This window comes from Limanda limanda, chromosome 1 (assembly GCF_963576545.1).
Source record: "Limanda limanda chromosome 1, fLimLim1.1, whole genome shotgun sequence".
Taxonomy (NCBI): Eukaryota; Metazoa; Chordata; class Actinopteri; order Pleuronectiformes; family Pleuronectidae; genus Limanda; species Limanda limanda.
The window spans coordinates 8,098,776-8,119,006 of NC_083636.1; the positions used below are offsets into that span (position 1 = coordinate 8,098,776).

The following is a 20,231-nucleotide window of genomic DNA, read 5'->3' on the forward strand; positions in this document are numbered from 1 at the left end:
TGTATAGCAGTGACTTTCCTCATCGGGACAATTTTCTATTTGGGATCTTAACAGGTTTAATCCAACCACTGAAGTCAATCACTTTCATGCTGCAATGATCAAATGTGTCCACAGGGTTTTTTCTAAACGTTCACACAAATAAATAGAGATTAACCAAATACAGTCTATATAAAATAAATGTTATCCTCTGTGTGAAAACTGGCAGCTGATTCAAACTTTCCTGAACATTGTTTCAAGAATCCTTACAAAAACTAACTACAATTTACATCTAGCTATTATCATCTAGAAGTTTTTAGTGTGTTAACGAAAGTACTAAAACCTATATGCTCCTTAATGGATGAAAGCACAAACATGTCATCTTTTCATAACAATTTATAGGAGGAAAGTAGTGCAACAGTCTTTTTTGTAAGTCAATGGCCCTGCACCTATTCCACCATATCAGCTTATTACACCTTCATTTACAATGAGATATCTTCTGTTGTATACACTGTATTTTACATGTTCACTTGCTTTAGTATATTGTAATATATTCACATAAGTTTTCATTGTATACCTTCTCCTATATTTAGTATTTCTGTTTGTTGTCTTGGTCTGTACATATGATTTCATAACTTTAGAGCAAAACCCTTATACTAAAAGTATTTCTAGGTCTGGAACACCAAGTCCTGACAGGATGGAGGAGAATAATTACACTTCTTGACCAAAGCCTGTGCATTAAATGACAAGTCAACCTCTTCCAGGAAGTTTTCTCTGTTTTTCAATTGTTATTAGCTTTAATATCACAAATTAGATAAAGGATGTGCTTAAATTTTGGAAGTCAAAAGTGATACTAGATTATTAGGATATATTACCCTGAGAAAAACTCTTACAATAATGGAAAAAAAATGTGACACAAATCATAAACCAATAAATGAAATGCAGATATGTGATGTGTGTATACAGATCCTTTGCAGCGATGCAGTCATTTACAATTAAAAACACATTCACAAATATCTTGAACCAAAACGTCTGCTTATAAAACAACATTTCATTATCAAACCTGGCTGGTTTTGATAAGGATTTTAAAAGTGGTCCCCACTTACGAAACACTGGTGTGCACTGGTGCTGAAAACCTCTCCCCACTGGTGTTTTATTCACAAACGTGACGTGTAAGTGTGTGGTGAAACAGGAAATAAGGCACCTCCAATGTTAACAGAGCTTTAAATAATCAATACAAAAAAATACTTGTGTTTGTTCAACTCACATCATTATAACATAACAAAACAGTTGTTAGGTAAAATAGTCGAGAGGTGAAGCTTCTGGGAATGTGTATATATATATTTACAGGGGACGAATTAAATACATACAAAAATAAATTAACAAAACTATCTAAGACATATAACATCTGAGTGCCATGACCACCTTCCTGAGAGCCGTATTTTTCAAACATCACAGGATCTAACTTTTTCAGCTGGAGCTGCAAAAAGAAAAGAATGAAAGACAAATTATTAAGAGATATTTAAAAGTCTCATTTGGAAAGTAAAACTGGACAGAAAAGGTGAGCGTTGTCTTGGTTACCTGTCGGCCGCATCTCTGCCAGCCTCCGCACCTATGTCTGCTTTGGATGCAGATGGTCGCAATTTAATGGGATCTAAAAAGACAGACAGAGGAAATTGAATAAAGCTCTGTGCAAAATAAAAGAAATATAAAAGAAATGAGCAGAAATTACAACAAACTGAGATCCACCTTGGATCCAGCGGATCTGCGTTGCCGGGCCGTAGCCCTGCTCGTTCTTGGCAGCGATGCGGAAGACGACAGCTGGACGGTTTGAGGCTGAGCAGTCAATGTGAGCGTTGACCAGCTGGGATGAGTTGATGGAGCAGGAGGTCTTGGTGCCCCTGTAGATCCTGATGAAAGCCAACTGACCCGGGCGCTCCGAGGAGGTGGAGCGGCTTTTCCTCACAGCCATGTACATGGAATACTCCAGGATGCGGCCCGACGGAGAGGACGGAGACTCCCACGTGATGTGGACTGAATCATTAGCCTACAGAATAAAAAGAAAGAAAAATAAAGAGTATTAGGGGATTGAAACAAATTTTCCCCACGTTCGCCAGACCATTGTGTACATGTATCAGTAAGTCACCTTGGTGATCTTGACAGCAGAGGGCGCTCCAGGGAAACCAGGTTGACAGGTCTTGAACTCACTGACTGGGCTGAAATCTCCTAGACCAAAGCAGTTGATGCCTGCAACTCTGAACCTGTAGGTCTGACCTGGAGTGAGCTCCTGCTTCTCTCTGCCTTGGTAGTCCTGAGGCCCCGGCTGCTTCCTCTGTAGGAAAGCCTGACGGGAGCGGAAAGGATGGAAAGAGGGTGAGTGGAATTGCCAAAGCTTGAAGAGAAAACAGGACAGAGTAGAGTATCTAGAGTTTCCACCTCTTTAGTGTTCGGAGGCCGGCTGCTGACAGCTGCAGTCACCTGGTTACCATCGTCGGGTAGAAAGTAGTGGTTGACCTCAGAGAACAGTGTTTTAAACACACCAACATCAAACCATGCCGCTTCTTCTGTAGTCTGGAATGTGGAAAGTGACATTTCTCAGTTCAGAACAAATGAATGAACTAAAAGTTGATGTTGGGAAGTTGACCTGACCTGATCTGCATGGGCGAAGAAATCAGAAGTCCTATCAGTAGAAACAGGTGTGTCTGTAAAAAACAAAACTCAATGAGCCTTTCTTGTAAAAACGTGGACCTTCTTCAGTCTTATTTATCATTAATATTTAAACTTGAGCATCATCATTACCTGACAGGGGCTGAGCTGAGCTGCGGACCTCTGTTGCAGATGTCTCTTGTCCAGCAGCTGCTACAAATACAACAGCATTAAATTACATCATGTCAGACTAAACAGCGGCTTACGGCTGCAGGATTAATTGTGATAAAACCATGATTTTGATTCTCTCATTCAGAATCAAAACAACTGCTCCATCTTCCTCCAACAACCAATGACAACATTTACCCCAGGTGATGCAGAGACGCAGAAAACCGGCAGGGAAAGTTTTAAATGTGTCTGATGACAATGTTTGTGTGTGGAGTAAAAAAACAATTCACCATTTCCTAAACGCTGTGTGTGAAATAAGGAAGAAGTAAAAACGGAGGCAATACATTTGTTGGCGCTGCCTTCTTAAAGGGGAGACTGGCAACAAGACTTACAGCCGCTCTTTGTGTCTGAAATGTCTGCGCCTCTCCCCGCATCACTCTTCCCTCCTGGTGTTGGTGTCTGTGCTGAGCCACCGGATGATTTCACCACAGTTTCCTGCTGCACTGAAGCATCCTGAAATTTGAAGAGAAAATGTAATCACAAGACTTATTTGTTCTTAATATGAAACACTGCTAGAAGTCAAAAACCTAAATGCTTCAGGCTCAACTTGATGTCTGCATTCCTTTCAATGGCATTATTGTAACATGAATAAACAAATATAAAAAAGGAGAAAACAGTGTCTGATGAAGCCGCTTTTAACACGACCAGCGAGAATGAACCCCGAAAATCAGCTTCAGTGTGTTCAGACTCAGTCCATGATAGTAGATACTGGTGTATCTGTATATGAATACTATAATAGAACAGGGAGCTACCTGACTTGAAGCCTTCTCTTGTCCGTTTGTGGTTCCTTCAGTTTCAGTTTTAAGAGACTGGACTCCTAAGAGAAAAGAGTGAAGCAAATCCTGGTAAGAAGCCAGGACAGAAAGTTTGGCATATGTTCTACACCCTGACATTCTCATCAGTGTGTTTTTACTAGGGCTGGGCAAGTTAACTCGTTTTAATCGAGTTAACTCAAGTGATGAGTTAACTCGATTGTTTATCCGCCAATTATTTTCTTTTTTCCTGTTCTGCAGCATTATTTTCCTTTTTCCTGTTCTGCAGCAGTCAGCAACAGACTTTCACAAAATAAAAGCCTGACTTTCACAATAAAACAATAAATAATCAAACCTGAGTGAATGCGAGATAAAATAATTAATCGAGTTAACTCATCACTTGAGTTAACTCGAGTTAACTCATCACTCGAGTTAACTCGAGTTAACTCATCACTCGAGTTAACTCGACTCCATTGAAACGAGTTAACTTGCCCAGCCCTAGTTTTTACTTGTGCTAAAAACATCTGTTAACATTTGCATGTCCCTTTTTGTGGCCAGTGCTAAGCGTATAAAGACACATTAACCTAATCTATTATATTTTATTTGTAGAATGCCAAATCATAATATTATCCCAAGGCACTTTACATAGTACTGAGTCTGTACGCCCTCTCTCACCTTCAGGATCTTTGTTCTTCCCCTCTTGTTCACCTGTTGGTGTGGGTTCCACTGGTTTGTCACTCAAACTGCTGGCCGCAGTGTTAGGACACACAGGTTGCATCTGAAGGATGTAGCAGTCTGCTGCAGACAGGGGGCGCCATGCCACATGGAGCATGCTGATGGTGGATTTGACAAGTAACACTGCTTCTGGGGTGGCTGGTCGTTCTGTGGGCAGGACACAAAATAGTATAATGAGTGGCAGTGCTGATTCTTTTCAGTTTTTTTCTGTACAAGCCTGAAAACAAGTCCTCACCAGTCTCCAGGTACCAGAGATCCTTGCAGCAGACCTGGTAGTTCCAGCTCTTACGGTATCCGTCACGTCCGCTCCAAATGTAAAGCCTGGATCCGACGGCGGTGGCACAGTGGCCGGCCCTGGCTCTGGGCCTACAAGCATACGTGTCGTCACTCTGAGGTCCCTGACTCTGCAGCTGGGACTCGATTTCTTCCTGCTCCTCTGGTCCGATGTTCTGCCAGTTCATCGTCTCTGTGGTAAGAAAACAGCAGCAGTTTTAAGCATCTAATTAATCAGTCACAACCGTGGAAATATGAAACTATAGTAACATTTGTGGTGACAATTGCTGACCCAAGTTGAGCACACTTAAAGAGTTGGTGCAGATCCATTTGGTTTCTGAAGCGGTGGGTTTGTCCGGCTCCGGAACAGGAATCCAGCCTCCAAACACGTACATCCTGCAGATAGAGGGACACTCTGAAGTTCGTCCATGGCTTGTTCAATCAGGTGTCACAAGCAAACTAAACCTGCTTTAAAAAGGGAAATTATTAACAATAAGTCCAATCCAAGAGTGGATTACTTGTTTTCGATTACACTGGCAGAGTGAAGGCTTCTGGGAAGTGGCATGGAACCCTTTGTTTTGGGCATTGACCAAACCATTGTGTCTGAAGAAGAGAGAAGGATGAAGATTAGGTAATTTGAATATTCAATTTTTTTCTCACTGTCATGTAGAAGTACAGACATAAAATTAGGTAAACCACACTTTAGTATTTAAGCAAGAAAATTGCAGTTGCATTTCCCGAAACTTCAGCATAAATATAATCTGTCAAAATATGTCGGCCTACCAAGGTCAAGCTGCCAGAGGTCGTCTAACCGACATCCTTGCATTCCTCCGAAGATGTAGAGCTTCGGCGAGCTGAGGCCAACGTAAGCCACTGCGCTGTGAGACTCCCGTGCTGAAGGACCACCACCTTTTGTTTCTGGGATGCTCCAGCCTCGCACACCTGATGCCGCCTGCAGCTCCAGCTCATAAAGGTCACCCATGTACCTTAGATGGTAGAAAGATGCACGGTGAGAGTGAGGTTTCTGACCCCATTTGACTCAGTTTTGCATCTGAAGTAAGAGCAAGCTACTGGAGGCCTTGCATTCGACAATGACCCTGTTCAGACCTGGTACTAGCACTGATTGATTCAATCACAAATGGTCAAAGCTAAATACAGTTCGGAACACACTCAAATGTTTAATGAATGCGTCCTCAGATTTGACAACTCAGACCACATTTGGAGGTGGCCACCTTCTTTTCACTGTGTAAATGCCAATCTTTCCTGGGCAACATATGAAGGGCCGCCGACTTACCCACATTCATGTTTCTCAGTGTCCATGCATTGATTTGTTTGTAACCACAATATATTGGTAAAATGTTCAGAGCTCCGCACAGCCATTCAGTCCCTCCAGACTTTGCTCACTCTCTATATCTTTTGCTCAAGCTAACTGTCAAGCTCTTAGGTTTTTTGTTCAACTCTTGACCAACTTGAAATGGCCTGGTACATGAACCCCAAAGGATGCACGGGACAACTCTTTCCAACACACCTCAATATTAATTTTCCTTATTCGTTTGTTGTTGACTGGTTGGTCCATTCAGGTTGAAAACCAGTGGCTTCTTTGGTTATACCATGAGTTGAATCCTTGTTTGCCTCTCTCTCTCTCTGCTGAGATGTTTGAAGAGTCCCTGCCAGTCGCAGGTATTCCAACTGATGAGTAATGAGCAGTCTGCACTGGCCTGCTGGTGGTGCATTATGGGAATTGCAGTCTTCTAGGCCATTGGTTCCCAAATTGGGGTACGTGTACCCCCAGGGGTACGCAAAGTGGTTCAGGGGGATGCGGGAACAGTTTTGAGTTGCGTTTTGCATAGCTCACCATCTTTCGTGTCCTATCGCACGCGCTGATGGAGCTACGTAGCTGGAGATAAAAAGTTTGGGATCCACTGTTCTAGGCATGGTAAAGTGAGCTGATGTGATGAGGAACTGAAATGAACCTTAAAAATGGCTAGTTTGGAGAGTTCCATATTTTTACACCAACACAAAAATACTGTCATCAGACACAACTGTAAACTCAGATTGGGTAAAAGCAACATCATTTGATCTTCATGAACAGAAATGACGGCAATGTGTTTTGCATAAAGAGTGGGAGCGTGAAAGTGAATTTTAAATTCAGTTGTGAACAGATGAACATCAGGCTGTCCACTTGTGATCGGATCTCTCAGGACGGATGTTAATATCAGGTGTTAACAGGGCCAAAGTCAACATTGCAGCTTACCTTGGTACGTTGCCATTGGGGTCTTCACTGTCATTGGCCAGGCCCCCAAACAGGTAGCACTTATTACCCACAAGAGTAAGGCTGTGTCCAATCCGAGCGCAGGGAGGCAAGCCATTCCTGGGGGCTTTGGGCTTCAGCTTCTTCCACAGCCAGCGACTGGCCTGAACCACACAACAGCAAAGACACGATTTTTATATTTTCTACGAGACCTGACCAGTTCCAGGATCACCAGTTATTAAATGTGACGGCGTTACCTGAAGTTCATAGAGGCTGCTACTGTATTTGCCGAATTCCACCATGCCGCCAAACACCAGTATTCGAGTGCCCTCGCAGACGAAGCCGTGGGCAGCACAGCCAGGGGGGATGTCCCCTCTCACAGCGGGGAGGAACCACTGCTTGGAGACTGGAAGAGAGGACGTTGTGTTAAACATGGCATCCACATTACTGCTGACCTGGAGACAGTCCGGTGGAGGAACAACCTCGTCCCATTCAAATTAGTTAAATAACTACATTACACTTTAATGCCTTGTATACACCATGCAACACGTCATTTAGTCACAATAGTATCATGTAGTCTTCTGTAAAAACAACGTGCCCACTACATGCAACGTGTATTGACATTAATGCCCAACTACTAACAACACTACCTAACCCCGCTAACACCTGATACCTGCATGATTAGCATATGCACTTGCCTGTTGGCTAGCTACGCTGATTACCACCTGCCTCTGCTGCTCTTCATCCTGTTTCCAACAATCAACACGGACAGTTAACTAACGCTAGCTAGTGAGCTGAAGTGCCGTCACACAGCTCTAGTTGGTGACAAGTTAACGACAACAACCCCACGCCGTTATAAACAAAGTAATGTTAGAGCTGTCGATGATATGAACAAACAACAAAAAACGTGCAGGAACTCGAGCTAGCCTGGTTCCTTCCACTCCTTCGCATGCTAAAAACAATAGCCGCTAGCGGGGCTAGTTAGCGTCCGGGGCTAGCGTTAGCTTACCCGTGTTGTAAACATGGAGGTCCTCGGAGATCCCCTCGTTTCCCCCGCCGAACACGATGATGAGCTCCCGTATGGCGGCGGCTCGGTGTCCGTGTCTGGCCCGCGGCACCACCCCGGTCACCGAGTGGACTCTCCTCCATTGCGGCTCCGCGCTACAGTCTGCGCTCATCTTCACACTCCGAGGTTTGGCGCTGTTGGGGTTTCAAACAAATGGGCGGGGCCTAACGGGGCATCAGAGATTTAGAATGAGAGAGACTTCTGACGCCGCCTCGTTTATCCGGTATCAAGATTTGGAGGAAGTCAAAGGGAAATATTGACTTGTTTGCTAATTATTTATTTGTATTAAATAAAACTATACTCGGTGAATGTAAAACCAACCTGACTCTGGTGAAATTCACTTTACACACGAGGATTTAGTTTAGTATTCGACCCATCCAGACAGATGTGTCGCGTCGTGTGCGACTCTGGAGGCAGCTGTCTGTCATCTGCAATCATCTCAGCTTTGATTTATAATATCTCAACCCTTCTCCACAAATCATGAATTCATAATTATCTTAAACTTATACTAGTATATGTAAATATATGGTTTACCTGTGTTCTATATTGTATTTAATAGATAAATAAATAAATTAGGCTATGCATATATTTAGACATGTATACAAACTCATACACCTACATAGCCAAAATCCAATATAAGCAAATTTGCATTGTTATTTATAGCTAAAAAGATTGGGCTTGGAAGATGTATGTTTATAAAGTCTGTGTTATAAACTGGACGTTAAGACCAAGTACAGTCTTACTCGAGATACCATTGAGTTGCATTGGGGGAAACGTGAAATCCAAATCCAGCTCTCTACAACTTGTGACAAGCACACAGACTCTGAAACTCTGAAGATGCTTCTGGTTTACATCCTTGTCAAAATGTGGTTATAAGCCAATAGGATGGATATAGATCTGGGTCATTTACCGGTAACTAATAATTCCATCCTATGTCACGTGGTAACGGATCATGTGAGAGGTCAGCAGTTCAAAACCTAAAACTCATCCACAGTACAGTATAACATTACAGTCAGTATTAAATACCACAGACACTACACGTGGTAAACATGTTCAATGCACAAATGTGGAATGGAGTCACATGACAACAAATGATGGAAAATAAAATAAACAAAGAATGTGAATAAACGAGAAGTTACATTTTGCACAAGGTAAATGATCAGGATCCATAAAGAGCTTATCTAGCCTTGATGACTCAACAATTAAATCTTTTAATTCGTCCTTAATTTGTCTGAATGCTGAATTCAGCCCCCCCCCCCTTCCCCTTCATAAAGTGATTCACAAAATTGGGCAACAAAGTAATGCGTCTGTCTGTCTGTGTGCGTGTGCGTGTGTGCAGGAACAGGAACCCCTCCCGTTGGACAGGAAGAGGGTGACGTCAGTTGTCAGTCGGCTTCGCAGAGAGAGAGAGAGAGAGAGAGAGAGAGAGAGAGAGAGAGAGAGAGAGAGAGAGACTTTTCATGTAAACTGTTCTAAGCTGTTTATGTGCGTGATGTTAAGTGTGTGTGCAGGTCTGAAAGAGTGTGTGTTGCGCCTGGCTTCAGTTCGTGCGCGCTAGAGTGATTTAACGGAGGGGGTGTGTTTATCGGAATAGTGAGTCTGTGTGTGTGTGTGTGTGTGTGTACGCGTGCGTGCGTACGTGTGTGTACAGACGGGAATACTGCGCCAGAGGAAGTTCGCCGGTTCTCCGTCTGCGCGTCCCGACTTCCTGCTCTGGGGAGGGAGAGAGAAAAGCTCCGGATCCGCTTTCAGAAATCAGCAGCGGCAGCGGCATGGAGCCCCAACACAACACACACTCCCCGCTTTAAGACAAAAACACACGCACACACTCACACGTCTCTCACGGGCAGACGGACAGAGGAACAGCCGCCGGGTAGGTGCACGATCCCTACAACTTTGTTGAGTTATGTGTCTGCGCGCTTGTGCGTAATGGAGAGAAAGAGGAAGACTTGTTTTTAGCTGTTTCCGTATTCCGCACTGTATGTTCAGATGCCCACAGGTAACACGGAAACAACATGAAATTACGTGTTAAAACTGCGCGTAAAAGTTGTGCGTAAAATGTGTTTAGGTCACGCTCCAGAAGCCTCCATTTGGCACAAGCTTGTGCGTAAAGTTGCTCCAATTTCTGTCACATTTGAAAAATAGCCGACAAGAGGTAAGTGTCCAGGCTGCAGTGGAAAATCTGCCGTGGCTCCTTTAAAATCCACTAGTAGACTTTCTGGTTTGTCTGGACCTCGCAGACTAATTGCCATGCGCTTCCGGATTGAAGCTGGCAGCAGACAACATCTTGAAAATGAGTCACTGGTGCAAAACAAAGAACCATTTGAGTTCCAGCAAGAACACCCCCCCCCCCCCCCAAAAAAAAACACACACAGACACACTCGCACAGGTCCAAAAATTAGAAATAAGTAGCCCATAGAATATGGATGGAGAGTCGAGTCATGTGTTGTTTGGTTTGTTTATGTTGGACTAAGGCTGATGATATCTGATAGATTAACATTTAGAAAAGTGGTGGTGGTGGTGGGGGGTCTATACTGTGTAATGGGGGGGGGAGTCTATGTGGAGAGAGGCAGAGAATTCATAGACACTGTCAAACTGTTAGACTGTTAGACTGGGGGGAAACGTCAGAGGCTGAGCACAGATAGACATCAGGACAAATGTGCGTCAACATGTATTGTCATGAATCTGTGTGTGTGTGTGTGTGTGTGTGTGTGTGTAGTGTTGAGGCGGTGCACAACTTCTGCATCCGCTAAGTGTTGACAATAATAGATATTAACACAAATAAGAGAGTGTGTGTTTGTGTGTGTGTGTGTGTGTGTGTTCCTGGTGAATCCCGGTGACCGGAAGTCCTGCCCCCCCGAGAGGGAAGGCCCTTTCTCCAGGAAAGACACCCCTGCAGCTGAATGACAGGAAGTCCTGGTTTAGACAGAAGGCACCGCTGTTCTTCCATCACTTAACACACACACCCTGCAGGAAAAAGGAAGCAAGGGATATGGCTGCTTGTACGTGTGTTTGTGGTGGTGGATCATTGTTGGCACCACATGGACTCCCCCCTCTCTGCTGGTTGGTTTCCTGTTAGAAAGACAATGAAACAAAGACCAGTGCTGTGTCTTTATATTGATTCAGTATTCAGACCCATGTTGTTGTGAAGGCAGGTGGAGCAGCCTCTACCTCTGGAGGTGAGGTCTTCAGCTCCAATGTGTCTCCATTGTGGAAGCAGATGTGGTTGCCATGGGGATTCTGGATGCAACTGTCATGGTATTTCCTGCTAATTATGAATTAATCTGAGACAGACAGACAGACAGACAGACAGACAGACAGACAGACAGACAGACAGACAGACAGACAGACAGACAGACAGACAGACAGACAGACAGACAGACAGACAGACAGACAGACAGACAGACAGACAGACAGACAGACAGACAGACAGACAGACAGACAGACAGACAGACAGACAGACAGAGAGGCAGACAGACAGATAGACAGACAGACAGACAGACAGACAGACAGAAAGACAGACAGACAGACAGACAGACAGACAGACAGACAGACAGACAGACAGACAGACAGACAGACAGACAGACAGACAGACAGACAGACAGACAGACAGACAGACAGACAGACAGACAGACAGACAGACAGACAGACAGACAGACAGACAGACAGACAGGCAGAGAGGCGTGCACAGCCTGGCTTCCAGGTAAACATGTTGGTTAGACCCATGCTTGTCTTGGCAGGTCACTGACCACATCCTGCTCTATCACCATGGAAACATTTGAAAACCATGTCTGCTCATCTTCTCTTCCTTTCGCTCTGTAACACACACACACACACACACACACACACACACACATACACACACACACACCCATACACACACACACACACACACACACGGACACACCAATGACGCATCTTCCCCCCAGCAGCCTACAATGGTTGTTCACATCTTGTGTGAAGTAGAAGCAAAAACATACATGAATGTGTAAAATCTAAACGATAATCCCATCACATTTATAAATAGTGATAGTGATATCTCCTCATTGATACTATTCTGTAGCAGCAGCCGTTGGTATAAATGCTTTTCAGATTGTTGTTTTGGTGAAAAGTAAGTTGTATAAATAATCTATGACAAAATGTAATTTGATCTTGCTAACGGCCTGATGCTGACGTCTATTTTAAAGGATGATAAGTCTCCATGGTAAAGGAAGGGTTAGTTGTTTATGGAACTTACACAACTCCTTTATTGAAAGATTGTAAGTAAAGATGTGAACCTAAGCATTATGGCATCATTAACAGATTCATATATGATGAATAAAAGGAAATGAAACACTGACAGTGACTCAGTGGCTTCTTATGTCATGTGTCAAAGCATCTGGATTTATTCAATTTCTCCATTCAGTAATCCGAGGTTTGACTCGCCACACTACTGTATAAAAGATATATTCTTTCTTAGATTAACAGGAGAAGGAGCATCAGTGTCAGCATTTGTCCTGTTTTGTTCAGTTATACATATGTTATATATGTTGTGTGGGTTTTTGTTCAAAAATCGTAGTCAGGGACACACACAGTAAACATGGTTTGTCCCGTGGAGCCTTTAAACTGTTGACATGTTTGTGTTGTTGTGTGTTTGTGGGTTCGGGGTTTTTGGGACAGGAAATTCCCAGTCTGAGTCGGGGGGGTGGTGTCGCTGGGTACGGTCAGCGATGTTATGCTTGGGGTTTTTATGAGGGTTCGCTTCATAGGAAGCAAACCCTCTTTTCATATTTTCTGTGACGTCTCCGTCTCAATCAGTCTGAGGATGTGTGAAAACTTTTTTACATAAGTGCATGTATACTTTTAATCTAATGTTTTACTATAGGCCGGCTTCATGTATAAAACTGAATTTCACCATTAATAATGACTATTAAAGATGTAATAGTCAATATGTTTATAACATCAATGGGGCAAAGAACTACAGTGTAATGTGAACAAGGCCACTGATAGTACCAAGGCCATTCAAGTGTGCAGTTTCTGTCGACTCTATGGGTCATTTTAGCATCTTTCAGCTTATTGTTTTGGATTCACAGCAGCTTGTTTTTTGACCACAGCAAAACAAGCTGACATTTCCGCCATAACTGATAAATATGTAAATGTGTTTACAGCTTGCATTGTCCTGGTCAAAATTTTTTGAAATCTTCCAAATGAGGAACCACAGGCTTCTCTCCTGATTCGACATCTCGTAGATTTCCCTCCCAATCTAACAGACAGGAAGCGGCCATTATACTTCTTGACAGTATATTGAAATATATGTTGGTCTTAATCTTCTTTGACCTCTGCAGATTGCTTGTGTCTCTGGTGTCATCCCGTCATGGAGAGCTCCATCACCCTCTGGCAGTTCCTGTTGCAGCTTCTGCTCGACCAGAGCCACAAACACCTCATCCGCTGGACGTCCAACGACGGCGAGTTCAAGCTGCTCAAGTCAGAAGAAGTGGCAAAGCTGTGGGGGCTGCGCAAGAACAAAACCAACATGAACTATGACAAGCTGAGCAGAGCCCTGCGCTACTACTACGACAAGGTATGCAACACGTGCACCTATCGACGACATCAGAAGTTTAAAACAGATTTGATGAAATTCCAAGTTGTATGAGCTAAGGAAATGACGTTAACAAACCAAAAAAGTGTTAATACATATCTTTGAAGTAGGAAAACTCTAATTGACTGACCACATGTCTTCTGCAGAACATCATCAAGAAAGTGATCGGCCAGAAGTTTGTCTACAAATTCGTGTCTTTCCCTGAGATCCTGAAGATGGACCCTGCCATGGTGGAGTCTGGTCGCTGCAGTGAGGAAAGTGCCACATCGGAGCCGGACGCTGAAGACGAGGACGGGAGCGGCCGAAACGAATACCTCCACTCTGGCCTGTACTCCTCCTTCACGGTCAGCTCCCTGCAACACTCCCTGGAACCTCACCGGCCCATCAAGATGGAGCCCCGATCCGGTCGCCACGACGACAGCTCTTCCGTCATCCGGTTCGTGAATAACCGTGGTCACTCCTCCCTCCCCTCCACCCCACCCCCATCCTCAAGTGACACCTCACACTCCTCCAGGCCGTCTCCCGGGCAGGCCCGCTCGCCCACCTGCTCCCCCTCTCCGCAGCAAAGCCCGACCCACGCGTATTGGAGGGGGCGGAGCCAGAGCACAGATACTGATGATTCGGAGCAGATCGCTCAACCTTTAAACCTGTCGTCAGGTCAGAGAGAGAGGGAGAGGTCACAGAGCACCACCACGCCAGAGAGGAGGGGCTTGGCCAACGGTGGGCCGTCGAAGGGCAGGAAACCCAAAGGCTTAGAAATCTCCGCCTCCTCCCTCCTGCTGACAGGAAGTGACCTTGTCTCCATCGCCCTCAACAGCCCGGCTCTGCCTTCAGGGTCCCTGACCCCAGCTTTCCTCACCGCACAGGTACAGTGTGACACATCACATGGGTGTTAACATCACTGCACACATACACTGCTCCCTGTGATGGCAGTGGTTTGTGGGCAAGGGAGGAGAGGAGGTGGAGGGGAAATGTCGGGTGAGGAAGTCAGACAGGGAGGAGATAGACAGAGGTGAGCGGAAAGAAAGGAGGAGGCCAGGGAGGAAGGGAGGGAGGGAGGGAGGGAGGGAGGAGGTTCATAAGTGAAGCCACATGTTCCTGAAGCTCCAGATTCACTGGCAACAACACGCTGACCAAACCAGGACAGTCTGACTACACTCAGGCATTCAGCTGACGCTTTCATCCAGACCCAGTAATCATATGTGTACATCGCTGATGGAAAATATGGCTGATGGCTCAATTACACTCGGTAGTCATTACATGTTGTAGTGTGGTCATGTGAACAGCCGCTGTCTGTCCTCGCAACCTGCTCTTCAGAATACAGCAACCTTTTCAAGACGCTTCCTCCCTCTTCACTTTGGCCTATATCCCAAATTAAATGATTAAAGAACCTCAGACCAGTTTATAGTGGCTGCCGTTCAAGTCGATATCTTCTTAGTCGACTCGCTTTGCCAAGTGAATCAGTGGAAGCCGTTAAAGCACTGATGAAAGCACATCGTAAGCTGCTCCTTAACAAGTAGCTTAGTGGAAATGAAGTTAAGTAAAGTTTATAAATGAGCAGGGAAATAACTGTGCTGACTGATTAGTGGACAAGTCAGACTGTATAGCTGCAGGCCAGAGCTGTTATTATTTTCACAGGTTACTGCGTTGTAAACTTAGTTTCTGCCTTAAAAGACAGCTTTCATACTTTTTATGTATTTATTAGCGAGCTAGTATTAAGCAGCTGAGAGGAACAATAGAATAAAGCACTAAAATAAAACTACACAGAATACGTACCCAATATACACCTTTCACTACAGACTGAAATATTGTTTGTAGAGAAATGTATTTGGCATGGGATGATTGTATAATGTATTTGTTCATTTTGTACGAGATATTGAATTGGACGTATACATTTGAATATATAGACTTTCAGTATATAGGAAGATATTGTATACAATATGAATATGAGTATAAAAATGGTATGTGCTGTATATAAATGCATATAAATTCACTGTTGCATACTATATATAGTATAACTGCTGTATACTAGGATATATAAAAATATAATAGGAGGATTTCAAAATAAGAGGCATATATATGGAATAATATAATATAATTGGTAAATGCTATACAGGCAGACATTCAAGTGATCAGATGTCACACCGATGTGCAAAGTATTGACATTTCCAGTTTAATTGCTGGTCATTGTTGTTGTGGAACAGAGACGTATGTTCTCCTGCAGAACCAGAGAGAAAACCCAACTGCTCTTAGTTAAACATGAAGAAAGACGAGACAGGAGAAAATAGATGACATGAATTCTGTATGAATGGAGCTTCCTGACCTACATGGAGTCAGTCTGCCAAGTCAGTCAGTCTGTCTGGTGGACGTGAGTTCACGAGAGGGCAGACGTGGCTCGGCGCTCCGGGTGAGACTGACATGAAAACCTCACCACAGAAGTACAGCTCTCTGGAATTATTGCCAGAATAAACAGTTTGTGAATCTTGGTGAATTTATCCTCTGATATTTAATGTGGGGTTTTGTCTGTGCAGACTCCGTCTGGTCTGCTGCTCACACCCAGTCCTCTGCTCTCCAATATCCATTTCTGGTCCAGTCTGAGCCCGGTGGGACCCCTCAGCCCTGCACAGCTTCAGAGCCACGCCTCCCTCTTCCAGGTAAGACTCAGATATTATTTTCTTGTCCCCTTTTTAATGCTTGTCTTGTTTCATCTTATTCTTTATCCAGTTTGTCTCATCCTGATTGACCTTTGTCTCATCCCGTACCCTAAACTACATCAGAACGTCTGACTGGTTCCAACCAGATGAAGACAGAACCAGCTGGTTACACTTAAAACAGACTAGTTTGTGACATATGATCTCAGACTAGGTGGTTGAAGCTGGAAATGCAAAAACGAGATCAAAAAGCCACAGAGAGTTTAGCCTGTACCCTAATTTTAATATAAAGCTATGTTTGAAATGTATTTTCTACTTTATCTACAATATGAAACACTTGCTGCCACAGTCGTTCTTGCTATCACTGTAGTTTACAGCAGCTGTTGGGAGCTTACTGATAGTATTGAGTTTTACAATTAACAAGATTTGAACAGGGTTTCCGGTGATAAGGGCCGATGCCGGTGTCGATGTGCTGTCTACAGGCCTGCTACACTTTAACCCCCGGAGATTTCTGTGATGTTGCGAAAGCGCCTGAGCAGAGAATCTCCTGCTGCGTTGTGTGAAAGGCAAAGTCTGGAGAAAGTCAAGAACTACTTCTGCAGACACCCTTTTGAGTTCATGTCTGAAAACGACTGATCTAAATTGTGCTTTTATGGAGTCGGTTCTGACAGTCCTATTAATTTAAATAAAACACACAGAACTTCATCAGCCTGATTTTCTCTGTCGGTGACTGATAAAAAGTCTCTCCGTGCTCAAAAACGCCCTTTCTCATTACCACAGGGTCGGTCTAGTCACCTCACACTACAGACTTACATTTTACTGTTGTTTTCGCGGAGTGAGTTTGTGTGTAAGTGTGTGTGTGTGTGTGTGTGTGATTCACCGTGTGCCAGGGTTTCAAAATAAGCCACAGATGTTTCCGTTCTGCTGTGGACGAGAAGAGGGGGCAACTTCCTGTTGGCTCGGTGGGGAGAGGGAGAGGGTGAGGGCTTTTTGGTCAGGAGCCCCTCCCACCCATGTCCGCAAACGCGAAGCGACATTACACATTCTGGGATGACATCACATTACCCCCCCACTAACAAATGAGGTGTTAGAGAGAAGTGAAATCAGTAACATTATTTACTTCTGCTTATTAGTGTAGTATTGCTAGTTTGACTACTCTGCATCAATAATTTTTCATAGATTAAAAAATGTTAGTACTTTGTTTTAGTAGACCCTAGAATCTCAATCACCTTTAACTTAATTATATTGTGATATAAATGTTACTAAATAAAGATTAAAAGAAATACAGACTGAAATATGTTTTTTTTTGTGATTCGTTTCTTCAATCTATGTTAGAGTCAATACATTGTTTTTTAAAGCAGATTTTTGTAAAGAGGCTATATGAAGTTGGACCTCACAAGTTTTTTTTATTTGTAGTCATTTCATCATTTAACTGTAACTTGTCTCCCGACAGTTTCCCTCTCTGTTAAACGGACACATCCCGATGCCTTTCCCCAGCATGGACGTTCCCCTGCTGTTGTCCCCCGGCTCCCACAAGTCCTGATGTCAACCCCATTAAAGAGAGCTGGGCCGAACCAGACTGGGCGGGTCCAGATCAGGACTAAGCCAGTCAGCTTTAATCTCTGCTGAGGAGCATCATTACTGGAGACAGGCTTCCCCCGAGTCTGATCACACTTTGATTTGAAACCAGGTTCTTTACGGTTATCACGTAAAGACACGGGAGCTTCAGTATTTTGCATTCAACCTTTCTTTGTGTGTTTACCACAGTTAAACTGCTCATGTTCATTTCATTGATGTTTTAATGTTTTCTTCTTTTAAGGATGTAAGATCCTATGAATTTATTTCAATGCAAAAAAAAAAGAATTAACTGGAGGTTGCACATCTCATCTCATGTTCTCTCATCTCGCTCCACTTGGTTTAGATTTAAGAGTCACGGACTGTTATTGCAGTCTTCTGCAATTTTATGAATTTTATTTTCTGCCCTGACTCAAACAATGGAGATCTTGGGAAATCCTCATCAGAAACTATCACACCTCACAGAGACAGACTTTATAAGTTTACTACAGAATGTCATTGACGTATGAGACCTGAGTGCAGCTTCTTTACATTAATAGATGTTCACAAGAAAGTTCAGTTCGATTAAATTGTATGTGTATAGCGCCAAATCACAACAGATATTATCTCAGGGCACTTTACTAGGTAAGGTCGAGACCTGACAATATTATAGAGAAACACAACCGTTCCCACAGCGAGCAAATACTGACAACTGTGAAGAGAAAAGAAAACTCCCTCGTTACCTAGAAGAAACTTCTAAAACCAGATTTAATGTGGACGGGTGAGAGAGGAGAGGGGAAGAAAAGAGCGAGATCAGGAACAGTTGTGTAACCCTCATATTTGAGCTCTGACTGGCTAATATAACGAAAAGGATTAGAGTTATATTCATAGATGTAATAATGTTGTTCTTGATAACAGCACCAGATAATCTTGACTAGACCTTATTATTATTATTATAATAGTTTTTTAAGAAGTGCGCAGTGCATGATGGGAGTTCCCCCCAGCAGTCTAGCCCTATAGCAGCATAACTAAGGGATGGTTCAGGACTCACCTGATCCAGAACCAACTAGAGGCTTTATCAAAAAGGGACGTTTTAAGTGTAACCTTAAATGTGGAGGTGTTGGTTCCTCAGGAGAGGAGTCTGGTCGCGGAGGCTTCTAAATCTAAGACTTGATGACCAAATATCCCTCAGAAAACCTGTGTAAGGAAAACAGAGTTTTATTGAGGACTGAATGTTATTTTGTCAAATTCAAGGTGATGCCAAGAAGTAGTTCAGCTCCTAACCGCGCCAAAACCACAACATGTCAATTTGACATTTTGGTCTTTGTAGGGATTAAACAAACAGGCAATAACATATTAACTAGTGAGAGTAAGACGTGCAGGTAAGCAGATCTTTGGCTGTTCTCACCTGCTTCTCTCCAAATATAAAATCCAGAACTGGGACCATAACTGGATAATTCGACGCTACAGGCTTCATAGGCCTGTAAAGACACCTTGCTATGACTGATAGCAAGTCAAGTTTTTTACCCCTGTTCTAAGTTTCAATAGACCACATCTATTGCTAGTTATTTAATACTATAAAATTGGACACGTGGACACTTGAGAGAACACCTTCACCGACTCCCAGCAGAGCAGCTGCTGGCCGGAGCGGTCTTTTTGCATTGCTTTGACAAGTTGACTCGACGCTGTGAACTTAACTTCAGCTGCAGTTTCATGCTTTTTGTTTTTAATGCACTGTTTTGTTTGTACCAGCTGTGCCTTTGATATTGTAAGATTTATGTAAATGTATTAAGCTTTAAAACAAGGTGGTAACAGACATTCCAGGTCAAAACTGCACAGAAGTGTCTTTTTTTGTAAAATGGGTCCTGGTTATTTTTATAAAGAGATGAATGGAAGTGTATTCTCATGATTTGTTTGCTTGGGAGAAATGTTTTTTTGAAAATAAAATTGCCTTTTCAGAGATGCTACCTCAGCTTTATATTGTAACACACTCTCATATTCACCACACAGAGAACAGACGGCTGCACAGACTGTTTATGAAACAGATTAAATTTACTTTTTCGATGGTTATGAGAAATAAATAGTTCCAGTAAAAAGTCACACACCAACTGTTCACCGGCAGCTCAGTGTTTCCGAGAGGTCGTATTCACAACACAGCAGGCCTTCCATGCATCAGGCACACATACAGTACATACACACACACACACACGCATTCAGACATGTTCACATGAAGTCAGGTCATTCATACGTTTGAAAAAAGTACAGTTTTACAATGATAAATAATTTTGCCATCGTAGAAATCTTCTTTCATGCATGTTACTGCTGTTCATATACAAAATGCTCCATTAACAGAAACACAGTTTGCAGCTAATATTGGAATAAACTTCATCCTTAGGTTTGTTAATAGGTTAAGTGAAGCATCCAAAAATGCAGATACTTGTAACTACTAAGGGGAAACCGTAGCTCTGTGAGTCAATGTAATACAGGATGTTTTAGTATGAAAACAATAACTTACATTATA

The 20,231-nt window shown here is 43.3% G+C and overlaps 2 protein-coding genes across 2 annotated transcripts; one reads left to right on the forward strand and one right to left on the reverse strand.

The window, feature by feature from the left end:
* Positions 1-331: 331 nt before the first annotated feature.
* Positions 332-8,047, reverse strand: hcfc2 (host cell factor C2). Its single transcript, XM_061093661.1, has 17 exons — positions 7,871-8,047; positions 7,119-7,267; positions 6,865-7,025; positions 5,394-5,596; positions 5,129-5,213; positions 4,903-5,006; positions 4,573-4,803; positions 4,278-4,484; positions 3,603-3,667; positions 3,183-3,303; positions 2,776-2,835; positions 2,626-2,678; positions 2,413-2,547; positions 2,123-2,320; positions 1,726-2,023; positions 1,558-1,630; positions 332-1,456 (listed from the first exon to the last, which is right to left on the reverse strand). Exons 1-17 carry the CDS (start codon positions 8,037-8,039, stop codon positions 1,447-1,449), a joined length of 2,322 nt encoding a protein of 773 aa, XP_060949644.1. The 5' UTR covers positions 8,040-8,047; the 3' UTR covers positions 332-1,446.
* Positions 8,048-9,389: 1,342 nt separating this feature from the next.
* On the forward strand, positions 9,390-19,677 carry elk3 (ETS transcription factor ELK3). Its single transcript, XM_061093777.1, has 5 exons — positions 9,390-9,800; positions 13,252-13,487; positions 13,652-14,371; positions 16,037-16,159; positions 17,610-19,677. The coding sequence occupies exons 2-5, from the start codon at positions 13,281-13,283 to the stop codon at positions 17,697-17,699; spliced, it is 1,140 nt and encodes a 379-aa protein (XP_060949760.1). The 5' UTR covers positions 9,390-9,800; positions 13,252-13,280; the 3' UTR covers positions 17,700-19,677.
* Positions 19,678-20,231: the final 554 nt, after the last annotated feature.